This window comes from Filicampus tigris, chromosome 1, assembly GCF_054856515.1.
Source record: "Filicampus tigris isolate MCC_2025a chromosome 1, RoL_Ftig_1.0, whole genome shotgun sequence".
Taxonomy (NCBI): Eukaryota; Metazoa; Chordata; class Actinopteri; order Syngnathiformes; family Syngnathidae; genus Filicampus; species Filicampus tigris.
The window spans coordinates 23,535,178-23,554,978 of record NC_141217.1 but is presented as its reverse complement, the minus strand read 5'-3'; the positions used below and the strand labels follow the sequence as shown (position 1 = coordinate 23,554,978).

The following is a 19,801-nucleotide window of genomic DNA, read 5'->3' as shown; positions in this document are numbered from 1 at the left end:
CTGGCCCTAGGATTTTGGTGACCCTAAACGAGATTTTATATGTGGCTCAAAACATTTACCTCACAGCTGCCAAATCAAGTTGCGGTCATACGACCACCAATTTGTTGTCTCACATAGCCCCCTTTCTCTCCCAGGGTCATGCATATTTGAGGGAGCAAGCAAAAATGTTAAGGGGGCATTATGCATTAGCATTGTTTTTTATTTTATTTTACTTTTTATCATTATTTATTACGCGGCTAACTTAGCAATTGCTCCACGACATCTTTCACTAATTAGCATTGTGTAAAGCACTAAACGTGCACTTCTAAGTCACTACTCGTCATTAAAGCACAAGTGAGTGAATGGTGCAGTGGTAGAGCTATATTTGACAAAGTTGCACTAAAACAATGACAAATTTGGCTCCATGGAGAAAACTCCAACATGACACTTGACCGACTCTCTTTTATTTCCCAGTATCCATGGCAAAAAGCTTGTGCTTTTTTTTTTCTGCAATTCCTTAAAAGTTAACAGATCGCAGCTGTAGTTTTTGCCCATAACTTCGACTTGTCTTCTATTTGTCCAGTCCTGCACTGACAGCAGTGCTGTACGATCTGAGCCGTCAGATCCCACAGCTGAAAAAGGACATACAGGACGGGCTTCTGAAGATGCTCTCACTGGTTTTGATGCACAAGCCGTTACGCCACCCAGGCATGCCCAAAGGTTTGGCTCACCAGCTCGCGTCACCAAGCCTTACCAACATCCCAGAGGCCAGTGATGTTGGCAGCATCACACTGGCGCTGCGCACTCTGGGAAGCTTTGAGTTTGAAGGTAAGAGCCTTGACATTGACACAGTTAAAGCGTCTGGTGGTGAATTGGCTACTTTTGGAAACCTGCAGACACAAGACTGCAACTGATTTGCATGAAAAGTTTTAGATGGTCCATGAAGGTTGAGTTACTGCAAAAAAAAAACCTGAAAATCATACATCTTGGCAAACATCAGTGTCAAGCCTCAGTGTGTATGCAGTGCGTCCAGAAAGTATTCACAGTGTTTGACCTTGCACTCTGTTACAACCTCATCCCAAAATGGAATACATTCATTTTTATCCTCAAAATTCTTCATGTAACACCCCATAATTTTTCATTTTTGCAAATGTATTTAAAAATAAAAAACAAAGACCACATGTACATAAGCATTCACAGCCTTTGCTCACTACTTTTTTGATTCAACTTTGGAAATAGTTGCAGCCTCAAGTCTTTTGGAATATGATCCCACAAGCTTGGCACACCTATGTTTGGGCAGTTTTGCCTATTTCTCTTTGCAGCGCCTCTCAATCTCCATCAGGTTGGATGGCGAGAGTCTGTGCGCAGCCATTTTCAGTTCTCTCCATCGCTCTGACTGCGCCACTCAAGGACATTCACAGAAATGTCCCGAAGCCACCACTTTGTTGTCTTGGCTGTGTTCTTAGGGCCGTTGTCCTGTTGGAAGCTAACCCTTCACCACAGTCTGAGCAAGTTTCCATCCAGGATGTCTCTTTACATCGCTGCATTAATCGTTCCCTCAATCCGGACTAGTCTCCCAGTTCCTAGAGCTGAAAAGCATCCCCACAGCATGATGCTGCCACCACCATGCTTCACTGTAGGGATGATATCGGACAGGTGATGAGCGGTGCCTGGTTTCCTCCAAATATGATGCTTGGCATTCATGCCAAAGAGTTCAATCTTTGTCTCATCAGACCAGAACATTTTCTCTCTCATGGTCTGAGAGTCCTTCAGGTGCCTTTTAGGCAAGTTCCAGGCGGGCTGCCATGTGCCTTTTACCAAGGAGTTGCTTCCGTTTGTCTCCTCTGCCATACAGACCTGTTTATTTGAGTGCTGCTGAGATGTTTGTCCTCCTGGAAAGTTCTCCTCTCTCCACAGAGCTGTGCTGGAACTGTGACAGAGTGACCATCATTTTCTTGGTCACCTCCCTGATTAAGGCCTTTCTCCCCTGAGCCCTGCTGAATCAGGACCTCTTCCACTTACAAATGATAGAGTAGAGGCCATTTGCTGATTGGAACCTTCAGAGCAGCAGAAATTTTCCTGTACCCTTCCCCAGATTTGTTCATTGAAACTATCCTGTCTGAGGTCTACAGACAATTCCTTTGACTTCATGCTTGGTTCGTGCTCTGACATGCACGGTCACTTGTGGACCTGATATAGACAAGTGTGTGTGCCTTTCCAATTCATGTCCAATCAACTGAATTTAATACAGGTGGACTTAACCCTCAGAATATTTGCAATTTGGCATTTGTTAATTCACCGATTTGGGAATTTTGTCTGACAGCCTTTCCTTTATTTGCTGAAAAACTCACCCATTTGGTGGCATGTTGGTGCCAAGCAACTGTTGAACTGAGGGGTGAGCTTCATTTAGTCTGGCCAAAGCCTTTTATAATAGAAAATAAGTGTTTTGTTGCTATATTGTGGCAACTTTTAGGCAATTACTAACCTTTTTGGGTGAGCCTCAATTGCTTGCGAATTTTGCTATTCGTGGTGGGGCTGAAGTGGGCGTTCACTGTACTTCTTTTAATGAATAGTCCCCAATAGATATATTATTATAATTGTTGTCAGCCTGAGCTTCCTGATTGCAAAATACCAATGTAAGTATTTGAGAGGTACGATATCTGTAATGGATTCCTACTTGTTGTTTTTGTTCTTTTCTGGAGTACTGAAAACTCTTACTATTGTCAAAAAGGCAAACTTTCTTAATGAAGAGAAAAAATACAGAAATAATTTGAATCACGTTCTGCTCCTTGACTAGTTAAAACTGATACTAGTAAAACTACAATTATAAATTGAAATAATCTCATGTACATTTTATACATATTCGATAATGTCCTATGATTTCATAGGGGCAGTCTATAAGAAACAACAGTACTCATTTTAATTCACTGTTATTACGCTAATGTTTCCTATTGGTCATGTTTTAGTGTTTCAAATATTCTTTGAAGTTTATTTGTTTTGTTTTAGTGTTGTCACTTGTTTTAGCTTTTTGATAGTTAAAGTACCCACAAAGAAAATGGCATCTTTTTTTAAGCAGTAAATACTTTATAGAGAATATGCTTGTGAGTATTCCCGGTCATTTCATTCCCCGGGCACAGAATCTATCGCAACGGAATTATTCTGGTTGTCATAGAAGTATAGAGAAGTTGTACATATTACTATTTTTTAAACTCCATTTGTTTGGATTGATAAAGCTTGCACTCTGATCTTTCATCAGGTCACTCCCTCACTCAGTTTGTGCGTCACTGTGCCGACCACTTCTTAAACAGTGAGCACAAAGAGATCCGAATGGAGGCAGCTCGCACCTGCTCCCGTCTCCTCACGCCCTCCATACATCCCATCAGCGGTCATGTTGTGAGCCAGACGGCGGTACAGGTTGTTGCAGATGTGCTGAGTAAACTTCTCGTGGTTGGCATCACAGACCCAGGTAACTTCTGACAGAATTCCGCTAAGGATGACCATGATCATAAAATTCACTTTAACATTTGCCCCCATCCTTCTCCAGATCCAGACATACGGTATTGTGTGCTGGCTTCTCTGGACGAGCGCTTTGATGCCCACCTTGCCCAGGCGGAGAACCTGCAGGCCCTCTTTGTGGCCTTGAATGATGAGGTGTTTGAGATCAGAGAACTGGCTATCTGCACAATAGGACGACTCAGCAGCATGAACCCGGCTTTCGTCATGCCCTTCTTACGCAAGATGCTCATTCAGGTTAGAGATATTGAGCAGAAAAACTTGCTGTGAGATCGCTACTTAAGTAAAGAAGTAATTCTCATAACATTTCAATATTACAAACATTTTACATCAGTCTTATTCTGAAATGTCATGAATATCAACTTCATAAATGTTCTTCATCAGTTGCTGTACTGTGCCTATTGAACACCACTAGGGGGCAGTAAATGCAAACCTATCAAATATTGCAAGGAGGACATTTGGGTACTGTGTCTTTAGTGCAAGAAAGTCTAAACCCACAGTAGCAGAATGCAAAAATAACTTCATATAGAAGAGAAAAAAATAATCATACTGGTATAATCCTGTCATAAATGTACATAATATACAGCACTGAAGCATATAGACCTATCTACTTAGGAGGAGGAGGAGGAAATGCTACTCATAAACCTCTCTGAACAAATTCTCAAGAACATTTCATTTTTATAGAATATGACCCAATCACTGGTTGCTTTATGCTGATGATTTAAAACAACAAAGTATGCATTATTTGTTGATGATTTTGTGTTTCAGATTTTAACAGAGCTGGAGCATAGTGGTGTTGGCAGAAACAAAGAGCAAAGTGCCCGTATGCTCGGTCATCTGGTGTCTAATGCCCCCCGCCTTATACGACCCTACATGGAGCCCATCCTCAAGGTGCAACTGTGCCAATTTGCCATTGTGAAGGCGCATATGGCTATACATTTAACCAGACTGAAAACTGTTAGAATACGAACTCATTGTCGCTGAAAATCCCCTCTACCTTCTTCAGGCTCTAATCCTCAAACTGAAAGACCCAGACCCCAATCCTGGAGTGGTTATCAGTGTCCTAGCCACCATTGGCGAGTTGGCTCAGGTAAGGGTTAAGTCATGTCCAAGTCATGAATGAGACTTCTAAGTAGCCAAGCAGAAGGAGCCAACTGCAACTAAATCAAACTGAAAAAAGTGTATGACCATAAAATAGTATTTTAACTTGCCTGCTGTATGAAATAAGATAAATACAAGTTGATATATGTATCCAAATTAGCAAGACAATTCTTTCAAATTCATTTGGGAGGACACTATTGGGAAACAAATGTGATGTATCCCCTGTGTTCTCTTGTGTAGGTGAGCGGTCTGGAGATGAGGAAGTGGATGGATGAGCTTTTTCCTATTATAATGGACATGCTGCAGGACTCATCCTCATTAGCCAAACGACAGGTATGGAAACGTATTAAAAGTATTGTAGTTATGTTGCTCTTTTAGTAAGAACAGACGAGCGTTTGCTTGTTGTTGTTTTTTTTTTTTCTATTAAAAAAAGCATAGCATGCTGTAGCTGAAACAGTGTGTGAAGTAGTATGTAGAGCACTAAAACCTAAAATTGAACAATAGAGAACCATTGGAAATCAATCACAATCTGTTCCATTTTTTTTTCTTTTTTACACTTTTCATGTGTTTGCATTTCAAATTATTTTTTTTTCCACAGAGAATAAAGTGGTCAGTACAGATAACATTTGAAATAACATTTTAGGATAGTTAATTGTCAAGTGCAGAAAGCTGTTGTACAAGTTGATGCAGAATAAATGCCAAATTAGCATTGCATGGAAAAAAAATATTTCAAATGTCCTTTTTGATTTGGTACATTTTAATAAATCTGCTTCTGACTTTCCACCAGGTGGCATTGTGGACTTTGGGCCAACAGGTGGCCAGCACAGGCTATGTGGTGGAGCCTTACCGAAAATACCCTTCCCTTCTAGAGGTGCTGCTCAACTTCCTGAAGACAGAGCAGAATCAGGGCATCAGGAGAGAGGTATGCACGAGTGCCTCTGTCCGCTTGTGTTTCTCACGCTTTCCTTAGTAGCAACATGAGCTTGCTTCAGGAGTTCAGCGACACTTAATGAGGCCTAGCAGTTCACATATGCTAAACAAATTAAGACTTGCCTGTCTGTTTTGATTTGAACCGATGACTCATCATCACATGAATACAAACACTCCAAGATACTTTCCTACTTTTCCATCGAGACCTGAAACTTTTGTGCAATGATGTAATTGGTAATTGTTTGTTTCCCTACCTGTTACATAATGAGAGACTCGGAAAGGGTCATTATATTGGCAGTGTACAAGAGAACATGTGATTTTAGGGAAAAAACAACAATGGCAAGTAAATTAATACATACAAAGAGTAATATTTATACAAAACAAGAAAAAAAACTTCAGCAAACACCACAGCATTATGCCACTTTTTTTACTGTGCTGTCTTTGTTAATAGATGTTACTGAGGAATATATTTTCTTGTAGCATTCTTCATTAGAGCTATGAGTTTATTAATTGCCAACTAGGCTTTATTTTCATCATTTGGCTTGTTGTAGTCTTTCCAGTAGTTTCATGAGTGAAGCTTAAAAAAATATTTGCGAATGTAAAATTATATGTATATATTAGAGCTGTCAGACTAAAAAAAATTTAATTGAGTTAATCACATATTAAAAAATAATTGCGTGTGTGTAATGTACACATTTATATGTGACTCTTGTAATATTCTTACAGTTTATGTTTTCCGAGTGGTCCCTGCAGTGCACACGAATTTGATTGGCTCAAATGAGGGGTTATGCTGTGCTATGCTGTAGGTGGTATCAGCAAGTCGTGTGTTCCTCCTTTAACCCATTAAGGCCTAAAGCGCCTTTCTCAACAGCTCCCCAAAGCTCAAGGTCGCCCTTGGAATTACCCTTGAAAACCTGAAGTTCTCCCAGAAATTCAACACTTCCAAAATGATTAATATTTCAGCCCCTGTAGCAGACAGAAACATAATTCCAAAAGAATTAAAGAACTTAGACATGTGGCTTTCACACAGGCAGAATTTATTATTATTTACTGTTTCAATCGAAGATGTAAAAATAATGTGTCATTTTAATTTAAAGAAAAATAGAGTGGTAATTACCATCCTCTATTCTGTTACAAAGACGTCAATATCGTAATTGTCTACAAACCATATCATATCACGTTCGACTGGTTCCACTGGTCGTGCACGTCGTCTATATATCACTGCCGTTACTTACTTTAATCAGAGCTCCTGGCAATCGAGGTTCTCTCTGATCAGATGCCCGAGCCACCTCATCTGGCTCCTCTTGCGTAACAGCAGCAGTTCTACTCAGCACCGCCCGGATGACCAAGCTTCTCACCCTATCTCGGGAGAGCCCGGAAGGAAACCCATTTCGGCCGCTTGTATCCGAGATCTTGTTCTTTCGGTAATGACCCGCAGCTCATGACCATAGGTGAGAGTAGGAACGTAGATCGACCGGTAAATTGAGAGCCTTCTTCACCACGACAGACCGATACAGGGCCCGCATCACAGCAGACGCTGCACCGATCCGCCCGTCGCTCTCCCGTTCCATCCTACCCTCATTCGCGAACAAGACCCCAAGATACTTGAACTCCTTCACTTGGGGCAGAATCCCATCCCAGACCTGGAGAGGGCACGCCACCCTTTTCCGACTGAGGAACAGGGTCTCAGATTTGGAGGTGCTGATTTTCATTCCGACCGCGTCATACTCGGCTGCGCCTAGAAATTCTGTCCATAAAAGTTATGAACAGAATCGGTGACAAAGGGTAGCCTTGTTTCATTTTCAAGTTTCATTCCGAGCCTTCATTTCCAGTTACAAGGGAATAAATGAGGAAAACATTTGAAGTGCCGGTATGCCTTAATAGCCTTGGCGCGGGTCTGTGCTCTGCGATTGCTCTTGGGGCTTATCTGTTTTCAGAAAATAGTCATTAATAATTGCAGATTTCCACCACTTAGAAGATGACGGACTTTCATGGTGTGTATCCCCCGCCCCCCCCAGGCCATCCGCGTTCTAGGTTTGCTCGGAGCTCTAGACCCGTATAAGCACAAGGTGAACATTGGCATGATCGACCAGTCACGAGACGCCTCTGCAGTCAGCCTCTCCGAGTCCAAGTCCAGTCAGGATTCAGGTATGCCGATAAACACCATGACAAATCTCTGTGTAGGCAGCACTTTTTATTGTGCTCTGAATATCGATTAGTTAAACACTGCATTGTTTTGTTATTTAAAAAAAAAACACCTAGTCATATTAAATTCTCAGCAGCTGGTCAGTTTGTTCTGTACACCCACACCCACACCCACATCATGGACCTTTCCTACATTTTTTTCTCTAATATTATTTACACATGGGTACAGTGAGCTATCTTTTCTTTGTATATAGAGATGTAATAGCTGACGTATTACACTAACCATAATGGAAATGTGCAATGCCAGATTATAACGCACATGCCGACCGTAGGACATGTGTAGCCATAATAGATTGTGTTTGGATATATATTTGAAAATATATATTTCAATGACGCATGGAGGATACAGTGCATTTGCAATTGCAAATCTCCCATGGATGGCCAAATGCTTTATGAACACTTTTAGGGTTTTAAAAAAAAAAAAGAACACGTGACTAGGTAGTTAACATCTAAGAAATATGTGTAAAAGCAGTTTAACAAAGTATAATGTAACATTATGTATGGAGTGGGATAGACTTCATCACCTCTTTTTGCATTTTTGGGTTGACAAAATGCCAGTTAAACGATGGTTTAGAGCATCTGTACTTTTTGGGCTTTTTTAATGACTGGGTGATGGAACGTCTCAAGCACATGGTGGTTCTTGGCAGATCATGTGTGTTGTTCGTTCGACATGTGTACTTACAAGACACTGCACGTGTCCAAGTGTGTATTGGCAGACTTGGGAAGAGTGAAAAGAGCTATTGCTTTGTGTTGCTTTAGTTTGGCTGATTTACCAACTACCATTGACACAAAGTGTGAAGAACAAAGTCATTGTACATTTGCATTATACAGGAAATAGTGTGACCTTCTCCAAGGTTGAACGCAAACTCACCCAAATGTTTGTCTTTGAAAAGAATTGAAATCAATCAATGTGCCATCTTAACACCTTAATCTGTAGATATCAATTATTTTTACTGTAATGCAGCTGTAAAAAGAAGTAGACACTGTACAATACAATTAAATGCAACAAGCCACTGCTGCTACAGTATGTTGGTATCGTGCCTTAGTGGTAATTGAGTATTACTGTAGCACTAAATATTATTGGTTTGAAGTTGTATATTTTGGGAATGTACAATCAAAAGTCAAAGAGGTGACTTTTCATCTTACTTGTTGAGCAAGAATGTTGCAAATTCTATGTCGCTTCTGAATCCTCTGGGCTGCATGAAGTCTTCTTTATGTGCTTCAGATTTGTCTTATGCCAACAAGGTATTTGTTTTCTGGAGGTGGGTATTCTGCCATAGTTTCAGAAATGTTCCTGAGGCCCAAGGAGTCAGGTCAGCGCGAGGCCGCGGGGGTGAGCCCACAATTGAGTGTACCAGCAAGTGCACAACAAAAGATTGACACCTTGTCACTTACGCCTAAACTTCTAAACTTTGTCTACTTTAAATTACCGGTATCTGTCTCATTTTTGCATGTCTATTGTATGTGCGTGAAGCACTTTGTATAGTAACACCATGTTTCAAAAAGTGCTCTACAAACAAAAGTTTACTTTCTTACTGTCAGGTCATACTGATATCTTTTACAAATATGAGACGTTTATTTATTTATTTTTTTAATGCAAACCCTCCTTTAAATTACATATATTACCTTGAAAATACTTATTGTTGGAAGGATGAAAAAAATAAACATCACTGCACAAATGTAATATAATTGTGCTATCACTGTTCAGATTCCTCTTGCCGGACTTAAATTTAGGCTTTAAATATTAAGTCTACAAACACAGTTTAGAAAGTTGACATACAAATGATAGTTGGATAATGAGACAAATAGATAGATAGGATATACTTTCAACACTGAATCTACATGTAACCATGTGCAAAGAGAGCCTCCGGCCTGCATCCCAGCTGGTTTCTGTACTTACAATATGGTAATAGTCTTACCAGATTGTTCTTAAACGGAATGGAGTCCAGCCAGACCCAAAGGATCAGGTTGTATGTGCTGGCAGATTTATTAGGGTCATTTTGGTGGAGTGTGGGTTTTTAGGGCACCGATTTTGCTTGTCACGTTTTTCATTGGTTCTGCCCATATCTTTAACTGTCTTTTTTTACTATCGGGATGGCTCAAGATTACAAAAATATTTTCCATCATTTCTGTTTCTTCACTGATTACTTATTTTTTGGCTAGATAAACAGGCCATTAGCTGTCTTCTGCAGACACGTTGTGGATTTCAATAATAAAAGACACAAAGAGCATACTGTAGTTTTTTGCTTGGTCTGCAGGCCTGTTGACAGTCTGTTATGTCTACAGCCCTGAGTTTGCGGGAAGATGAGCGCTCTTGCAGAAGCTCAGTGAGACCCTGAATATCAGACATCTGTCTAGTATCAGCCGTCTGTCTAGTTCTTCACATTAGAAATGGACACACTCAAAATAAGCATCACCTGTTGAAAAGAAACATACACAAAACTGCTTTGAAGGACACAGAGATGAATAGTTAACCAACAGCTGTCATTTCAACTTTGAGATTACGGTATGTCAAGGTAATGACTTATTGCAAAGGCAATCATTACCATAACTTTTTCAATAACAAGCACTTGATTATTTTATTTCCCCCACCCCAAAAATGTACCTTTAATAGCTCTCCGGCAAGCCAAAAACACACGCGTAAAACACACTTATCGTAATTATGTCAAAACTATTTATCTATCTATCCATCCATCCATCCATCCCTCAAATTGGGAGGATTTTTTTAAGCAAATAATTTCCCCGCCAGCCATTTTCACACCCTCCTTTACCCAGTATGTGTACGTACTTGGGATTGAATGTCTGGATTCTTAAAAGACATAAAAATGTCATTAACAGTGAACTGCAAAGGGTTGTGTTATACAGTAGATAGTTAAGTCTTGCATCTCTGCAGTTGATGTGCATTTTATACGGAAATGGCAACGTAGAAACGCAACATGTGACAATGTCTTGTGTCTGCAGGGAGCCACTTTACTGGTATATCCCCATATGATTAGGCCTTACCTCAAGAAGCTCATAATACTAGAAAAACATAACCGTGTTTGCTTTGGCAGTCACTTTTCCACATGGATGTAGGTCTTTGAAGATGATGAAACACACAGGATGTAGCCACGATCAAGCAGTCAAGCTGCATGCTATGATTCACGGTTATGTTCATGCAGTAAGCCTCCCCTTGTCCAGTATGTTGAAGCCAAAGCATGTTTGGATCGATGAATGTCTCGACTGAGTAAATTGTATTTATTCATTCAGAAGACGCGGTCGTGTCCTCTAACATAAGTATTGACAGTGTGCAAAAGCACCAAGGTGCAGACAGTAGCCACCATCAATTGCACTCAATAGAAGACTCCACTACTATGCAGATTACAAAAGGACAACTACTAAACAACTAAAGAAAAGCCATGTATCCTGCCCTCCGTGAATCTGTGTTTTCACTTTTCTCACAAATGTTTGAAATTTTGTATCCGTTATGAGAAGCCATTGATTGTTTAGCGGTTCACACAGAAATATGCAACTGGTGTGATTAGTTCCCATTCAATTCACCCTTCACAATCGCTGCGCTGTGATTGACTGAGCGCAACAGATTGACTGTCCATGATGTATGTTCTGGTCTCTCATATTTCCATCATGTCCTGTGGATGACTGTAGTTTTCTCCTCATCCCAGCTGACTACAGCACCAGTGAGATGCTGGTCAATATGGGAAACCTACCCCTGGACGAGTTTTACCCCGCCGTGGCGATTGTTACCCTGATGCGCATCCTGAGAGATCCATCGCTTTCAAACCACCATACCATGGTGGTCCAGGCTGTGACTTTCATTTTCAAATCTCTGGGCCTCAAGTGCGTCCAATTCCTACCGCAAGTCATGCCCACCTTTCTCAATGTGATTCGCGTCTGTGATGCCAGTATCCGAGAGGTAGGTAGCACTACAGATGGGTTAGGATAGTTTCAAGTTCCTTCCAGTTAATAATACCGGTATTCCCACAAGCGGTCTGGTCTTACTATCTTTTTTCCTTGTGTTTGTCCAGTTCCTTTTTCAGCAGATGGGAATGGTCGTATGCTTTGTCAAGATCCACATCCGCCCCTACATGGATGACATATTCACCCTCATCAGAGTGAGTAATTGTATTTACTTTCCATCCTTCTAATTACAGTCCCCTCTTTTGCTCATCACCGAGGATGTTCCAATGATTTAATATGTCACGGATGAGATGAGCAAAAGGGAAGAGAGAAGACCTCGGGAGAAGCTTGGAGCAAAGAACCAGCACTGGTTGCAGATGTTTTTGGAAATTATCTCATTTGGAACATGTTTATTGATTAGTCATCTGGTCAGAGTGTACAGGAAATTCTTTTCAGAGTAGCCTAGAGCAAAATATCTTTTGGGATGCATTCTATTATTTTCATTGTAACAACTTTGGTCTTAAAGATAGCAGAGGCTGCTTGGTAATAAAGAGCTCGCTAGTTTTTGCCATCAATAGCGCTGGTCAACAGCAAATATGAATCAAAAATGGCTTTGTGTGGCCCAAACGTCTTTTTGACGCTTATCTAAAAATTATCATTACCCGTACTTTTTTCCCAGCACAACAGTTTATTTATTTATTTATTTTTTTGATATTTTCATTTTTTTGTAAGTTTGACTTGCACAATATGGATTTTACCATGCGTTGGATAAATACATTACTATATTATTATTATTACTGTTATTATTATAAAAACCTAATGTGCTAGAGCAAAACCAAGGCCCGGGGGCCAGATCTGGCCTGCGATATCATTTTATGTGGCCCGTGAAGGCAAATCATGTGTGCTGACTTCAGAAGTCTCTTGGAAATTCTCTTCATTGTTAACACAACATAAGGTATTGCAAGCATTTGTTACTAATCCGTCCTTTAAAATATTTTGAAAAATAGTTGAACAAACTATTTACTGGCTTCTGATTTCAAAACTAGTTATCCATCAATTTGTTGTGTATATGTGATAATATAAGGCGATCATACATTTATACGGGTTCACAGTCGTAACGGCCCTCCAAGGGACTCCATAACTATGATGTGGCCTGCAAAAAAAAAGTGTTTGACACCTCTGTGCTAGAGCAATAAATGAGGGCAGATTTAGAACCGGTGCAAAAAAAATGATCTCGATAAATGTTCTTGCGTCTCTGATTAAAAATGTTGTAAACATGAATAGTAATTAGCCTCTTAGAAATAATGTGCACTTGAAGTAGGGTAATGGTGTATGCTAACGGTTTTAACAATCATAGTTTTATTGTTTTATTATTTTTTAATTGTGACAATTATGATAATTTTATTTTCACAAAAGGTTTTGTGAGTTGAATGCTCTGTGTCATGAATGACACCAACATTATAGAAAAGCAAATCCTCGTGTCCACTGACCTCCAGTTTTCAAGCAGCCAGTCTCTTTTTGCAAACAGCTGTAAACCATCGAGGTGGAGGTTGTGCTCTCTATATGACTCGTTTGTAACTCAATCGGGGGCTCCATGAGTGACGCCCGGTCTCTACGTCAGATAACAGAGCACATCAAATGCAATTTATCACACAACGTACAGTATCACTCAAGCAAGGCCCGTAGAATCATGTCAAATGTTCATTCAAATGTAGTCATTAAATTCTTTCCACGCCGGCTTTTCCAGCCTCACACTTTTTGGGAATAACACTTCACACTCTGAAGTACACATGGCATTGGTAGCCACAGTTAACAGCTGTGATGTATGATTTCCACTCAATTCATCCAGTTCTTTCTTACTCTTAAAACCGACAATGACTCATGCCACTCACCTTTATCACATGATGCTGAATGACTGCTAAATCCATAGTTCTCTGCACTTGCACAAAGCCACCTGTCATGCACATTATTAAATTGCAAGGCACAAAATATCATATGACTGTCTTTGTGTTGGAACTCGCTCGCAACTTTAAAATCACTTTTTCAGTGGTGATAAATCTTAGTGAGAAATAATTGAGAGAACCATGCTACTTTGTTTCAAGTCCCATTGAGTTAATAAAAGGTGAGTGAAACAAAGAATCTATTCATTTTTTTTTTTCTTCAGCCTCACGGTTGCATCCAGATGAGGGGCCTGCAATAGTCATTCCGGATGTGCATTCATTTGCTCTGTAGTCAGTAGCCGCAGGCAAGGCACAAATTCAATTTTGCCCTCTGGCTACTTGGCCCAAAACACCTCCACCAGTTAATGGTATTTCGCGTACTCTGCTTTAACTCCAGAGGCCAGTATCGCTCAGTCATGCCTAGCAACTATTGCGAAAATGTTGTCATAATCCTCACAAAAGAATGATGTCGTCTTATTTCCCAGCAAATGCCGTCCACCCCACCACCCCCCATGGCCGGCTGCACCTCTTATTGTGACACTCCCTTTTCCTGGAATCCAAGTCATGAAAACATATGAAACTCAGAGGAAATACATTTTGTCCCATTTTCTCAGACCCCTACAAATCACTAGAGCTGGTTAAATACTTTGGAATCCACACTCTGAATATTTTGTACTGCACATAAAAAAATGACACCATGTTCCATAATTGGAATAACATTTAATAAGGTCAGTCATATTTTGCAATAACATTCAACATACTTCTCTGTTTTTTCACTTGAGCGCCCTTTGTTTTGTGCCATCTTTTGGATCGTATCATTGACTTTTATAACCATTTTTGATATCAATGTACAGACATTTAGTTCATGTCTGAAACAACTCAATTACACACATGGACAGAAGTTAAAAATAAGTAAATAAAAAATTCATCCTGTCATGTCATGCTCATTTCTTAACTTTTTTTTTTTTTAAGTTTATTGTTATGTGGGGAAACTAAAGTAGTAGTACACTTTGTTTTGCAGGAGTACTGGACACCGAACAATCCCATGCAGAACACCATCATCCTTCTGATTGAACAGATTGTGGTGGCCCTGGGGGGAGAGTTTAAACTTTACTTGCCTCAGCTCATCCCGCACATGTTGCGCGTCTTCATGCATGACAACAGCACTGGGCGCAGTGTTACTATTAAGGTAAGTGCAGGATAGTGCTCTCAATAAAAGAGATCTTTGTTCAAAACGGACTACTTGAAATGACTGCTGGTAAAAACATTAGGCCTCCCGTGTTCAGGTTGAGGTTTTTATTTAAAGCACGTTCACATTTAGTGTGTTTAGTGTAATACTTTTTGGAATCTCACCATGGGCTGAAAGTTTATTGCCATCAAGTTGGAAAAACCTCAGAATCAGATGTATACCATTTTGTTAAGGGGTGAAGAAAGAAGGATAGATGAGAAACTACACTTAAAGATCAAGTGTGAAATAAACTTGGCAAACCATCTTTTGAGTAATAATAACGCCTAAAAGTATTTTAAGCATACTTTCATTCGTTTTTATGACGCAACCCACCCAGGTTCATAATTAGTCCCTCAGCAATGCGCTTAACAACGAAAATGCAAATGTTCGGCAATCTCCGGTAACATTCGGCGAGTGACGTCATTTGAAGAGGTCGATTCGCAAGTCACCCATTGCACTGCATTGTTGAATTGTCCCGTTAAGTGCTCTTTGCCATTGTTATTGCATTTTTTGGCTAAATGCCTCGGTGCTGTGTGGCGATGCATTGTTCACATTCAGGCCAACAGTTGATTGTGCGGCCAAAAGATAAAAAATAGAGCACGTAAATGAACCAGTTCCGTTCTCGCAAAGCGAATGGATTTCACGCTGGTGTTAAAGTTCAACTGGCTTCCACATGAATTGACTCCCGATTTCAGCTGTGGCCATGCAGGCAATGCCAGTCCGGTAATTTTATTTTTCCTGTCTAATTCGTCACAAGCAACATCGCAACTGTTCAATTGCATACGTGTTCAATTCTACAATAAACACTTGAAACCAAACGTCTCGTTTACAACCCCCGACTGGCTGCAAGAAATTGCAAACATAGTAAAAAATAAATATATAACGATAGAGAGCGGTATTTGAACCCGTGACACAAAGGGGGGGGAGCAGCAGCCCACGATCGGAGCGAACGCTCTACCCACTACACCATGAGTTGGCACAACTGTTGATGAATGGACATGTCACATCCTCTTGGAAAACTGCCAATCAAGTCAATCTTACAATAGATTCACTTGCATTTTATGATTTATTAAATATACCTTAGTTGTGCCTACTAGTACTATCACAATGTGACAAGAAATAATGCTAATTTGACAATGTGGAACACCAACCCACTATGACATGTGCTCTCAGTGCTAGCAGAATAAACGGACCAAGTAAGTTATCTCGTGTAATTTACAGCACGGCACAGAATTTCAAACAATAATGCTAGGCTGAATAACCGTAGTGGCGTAGCCTATATAACTTACCATTCTTCCAATCTGAGTCTCGTCTCCACTCCACGTCCGGTTGTTCGGGCACAACGCTTTCCTCATCCTGAGCCTCTGGCTCGTACACGTATGGTCCAACATACATCATGCCAACAACCTCCTCTTCCTCCAACTCACCAAACACATGTTTAAAATATTTCTTTCCGAGTCGATTTCTGACTTTGTACACTTTCCATGTGGCGCACTGCCGTCGTTGTCTTAACATGACGTTTCACGTCCGGGTTGTCACTTGCCAGGATCAAACTTTGGAAAAAACGATTACTGTGTCAAATATACCAAATAGAGATGATTTTTTTTCATACATTTTTTTTTGTATTATGTTTAATGACTTAGACTTAACTTAAATTGCTTCACACTTGAGCTTTAAGCTGTTTTAACAATGTATTCCAAGTAAACTGACACATTTTAAAGTTAAACAGTGAACACAGTCTGTTCAGAGAAGCTGGTTGACCTACTTAAGTGTTTATAATTTGATTATAATTTGAAATACATATAATTTGTTCTAGGGTCAAACAGCCACCATCGTAAACCCTTTATTAAATGTACAGTAACATTTTGACATTAAATTAAAAAAGAGGAAAAGTGAGTAAGCCATGGATATTATGTAAAAATAATAAACCAGTCTACCTTAACTTGAATATGAAGTGAAAACACAGCTGCTGTCTGTTTTGAACATAGTCTGGTTACGTCACGTAACCTCTGGTATACATTCTTCTCATCGCACGTTCTTTTAATACACCTTGTTGAGGCTAGTCGTGTTAACGAGTAAACAAAAAGTGAAGCGATCCTTTGATGCTGTCCTGTGATGTCATGCACAATGGCCGTTGAAACTCTCAATGACTGTGTCACTTCAGATGCATCTTTTTAACGAAAGTGTTCCCAAAGAATTTAGAGGTTCCAATAGGCAGTAGTCCATATATTCCTGTTCTGTTTTCTGTTGGCTCCGTCAAGCTCATTCAGAGCTAACTTAAACTGTAAGTGCGTAATGCAGTAGCCAAAAGACAATATAGTCATGCAACAGCCACTCACTCCTGTTGTAAGTGCTTCTAGTGTTTGTCTGTTTTTTCCCTGAAAATGGTTCAGGTTAAAGGCCACAATGACATTATCATAGGCTAAATGGCCGTACACCGTGCATTTGCCCTCGCTGCTGGTTAGTCTCTGAGGCTTTAGTATTAGATAACAGCAGTCTATAGACTGGGTCATCTATGAGTCAGATCTGGCTCTAGATGATTGGGGCTTGCATAAAGTGTACGGAAATGGGATTCCGGTTACCCACTAATCCAAGGGAGAGGAAAAGAAAAACATACTTCCGTCATTCCAAGGAACTGTTCATTCTGTCTACAGCAGGGGTGGGCAATTCCGACCCTCGAGGGCCGGTATCCTGCCTGTTTTCCATGTGGCCCTACTGCAACACACTTGATTCTAGTGATCATATAATCAGCAATGTCTGCAGAAGCTGGATAACGATCCTATTCATTTGTATCAGGTGGGTTGCACCAGGGTGACATAGAAAACATGCAGGATACCGGCCTTGGAGGGCCGGAATTGCCCACCCCTGGTCTACAACCATCCCTCAGCGTACACTTGCACACTTCCACCTGGGCTTCCTGCTGTAGTGCCATGCATTAAACAGTGGTGCTCACTTCTGCTCATGTGTTTTCGCAGCTAGAGATATTCTTAAATGTAACATATATCAACACATTAGGGCTGATGCTAACAAATATTTTTAGACTCGATTATTGTATAGATTACTTGAGTAATTGTTCTAATAAGTGCATGGTGGTGCCATAAGGTACAGATTCAAGGTGTTTGTGCTGAGTTGTGTGCTTTCATCTGCAGCTGCTAAATGCCATCCAGCTGTTTGGTGCCAATCTCGACGACTACCTCCACCTCTTGCTGCCTCCGATTGTCAAGCTGTTCGATGCACCCGATGTGCCCCTGCAGGCCCGCAAGTCTGTACCACATATCTGAGGATGCAGTATTGTATTGAAAATGCTTTTTCAGTCAAGCCTCACTCAATCATTAATCTCTACTTTCTATGTTTTATGCATCCCCATTAGTCTAAAGGTATTCTGATTAATATTGTGCTTGTGAAATATATTTGTTTGTTTTCTCTCATCATGCTGTAGTATATTCCACAATACACACACTATAAGAGTCGTCAGTCCTACTGATTAGTGACAGAATGGCACAGACAGAAGCAAAAGCTTATAAGCCTGGACAAATATTTATTTTTCTCCCTTAGAAACATAACATATTTGCTCAAGCTACTGTTTTACATGCGTAAGTGAAAACAAAAACTACATTTAAAAAAATGAACAAACATCACGAGTCATTTTTTACATCCTTTTTACAACCCTCGAAAATCTTTGTCACTAAGTATTTTGAAAATTAAAAGTGAATCTGAAATTTATACTGAAGTTTATACTTGTATCATTCCAATATTTAACTCCAACAACAGAAACACATATTTTAATTTTCCTTTAACAGCTCAACTGTATATAAAGCCTCTTGACTGGTACTCAAGAGGGAGCACATAACTCTAAATCTGGTGTCCCTTCACTGGCTCCCTGTACATTTTGGAGTTCTTTTCAAGATTCTTTTAGTTGTTCTCAAATCTTTAAGTGGCTTACCTCTCTGAGCTCCTCCACCCCTACGCACCTGCCCGGTGCCTCAGGTCTGCGGACCAGACGCTATTAGAGGTACCAAGGACAAAGCGAAGACTCAGAGGGGATCGAGCCTTTTCCGTTTCCAGTTCCTCTCTTTGGAATGACCTCCCGATAAATGATAGGCAAACAAAGAAAAATGTTTGACTTGACTTCCCATTTAATGTTGTTAATATTATGTCAATCTCATTTTTCAACTCAAAAACACAATGTATAGTCTTTTTGGCATCACAGCAAGTAGTAGGACATACATAGGTTAAACATGATTGAGAATTACAAACTATTTTCACAAATCTTGAGGGTGGTGCATGGAACCGTTTAAATATTTGGGAAAAAAAATATAGAGCAAGTGTTAGTACCCAGAAAAAACAACAACCTGAAAACACAGGTAGAATATGTATGTTTATTTATTTATTTACTTTTTAAACTGTGTTAAAGTTATGTTTGATTCCCCCCCCCCCATTTTCTATGGCTCAGGGTTGCTTTGGAAACTCTGGACAGGCTGACAGAATCCCTGGACTTCACTGACTACGCTTCTCGAATTATCCACCCCATCGTCCGGACGCTTGACAGTACGGCCGAGTTGCGCTCCACGTCGATGGACACCCTGTCCTCGCTCGTCTTCCAGTTGGGCAAGAAGGTAGCTGTTTTCTCTCTGTGGGGCTCTCATATGGAGTAATTATTCAGTAGAAGACTTCCAGCCTTCCCACTGCTGGCTGCGAATGAATGGTATTTGAGCTATCCCAACACCCCCAGCCCTTTATTACTTCCCGTTAGACTGCTTATGTCATGGTCTGTTTGTCAGTGGGGGGGTTTTGTTTATGAGCACGGAAAAGGTCGCACGTACTCGGTCTCCTCCCTTGCCTTACCCCTCCTCATTCATCAACACTATCGTTAGCATTCCTCACGTAGCCACGTCTGGCAACATGTGAAAAAGATGCTTTTGATGTGAGCCCCACAAGTAGTTTGATCCTCATTTATTTGGCTTATGGTTAAAAGGATTTTAGGGTAAACAAAATTAAGTATATAATT

At 40.3% G+C, this 19,801-nt stretch overlaps 1 protein-coding gene across 1 annotated transcript in view; it reads left to right on the top strand.

The window, feature by feature from the left end:
• Nucleotides 1-19,801, top strand: part of mtor (mechanistic target of rapamycin kinase) — an 89,676-nt gene that overhangs the window by 6,398 nt on the left and 63,477 nt on the right. The window contains exons 11-23 of the mRNA XM_086027808.1: nucleotides 563-807; nucleotides 3,236-3,445; nucleotides 3,524-3,729; nucleotides 4,261-4,383; nucleotides 4,499-4,582; nucleotides 4,834-4,926; nucleotides 5,381-5,515; nucleotides 7,542-7,671; nucleotides 11,391-11,641; nucleotides 11,754-11,840; nucleotides 14,587-14,754; nucleotides 17,943-18,055; nucleotides 19,247-19,409. Of these exons, the coding sequence (XP_085883934.1) occupies nucleotides 563-807; nucleotides 3,236-3,445; nucleotides 3,524-3,729; nucleotides 4,261-4,383; nucleotides 4,499-4,582; nucleotides 4,834-4,926; nucleotides 5,381-5,515; nucleotides 7,542-7,671; nucleotides 11,391-11,641; nucleotides 11,754-11,840; nucleotides 14,587-14,754; nucleotides 17,943-18,055; nucleotides 19,247-19,409 (2,008 nt within the window). The remainder of the gene's footprint in view (nucleotides 1-562; nucleotides 808-3,235; nucleotides 3,446-3,523; nucleotides 3,730-4,260; nucleotides 4,384-4,498; nucleotides 4,583-4,833; nucleotides 4,927-5,380; nucleotides 5,516-7,541; nucleotides 7,672-11,390; nucleotides 11,642-11,753; nucleotides 11,841-14,586; nucleotides 14,755-17,942; nucleotides 18,056-19,246; nucleotides 19,410-19,801) is intronic.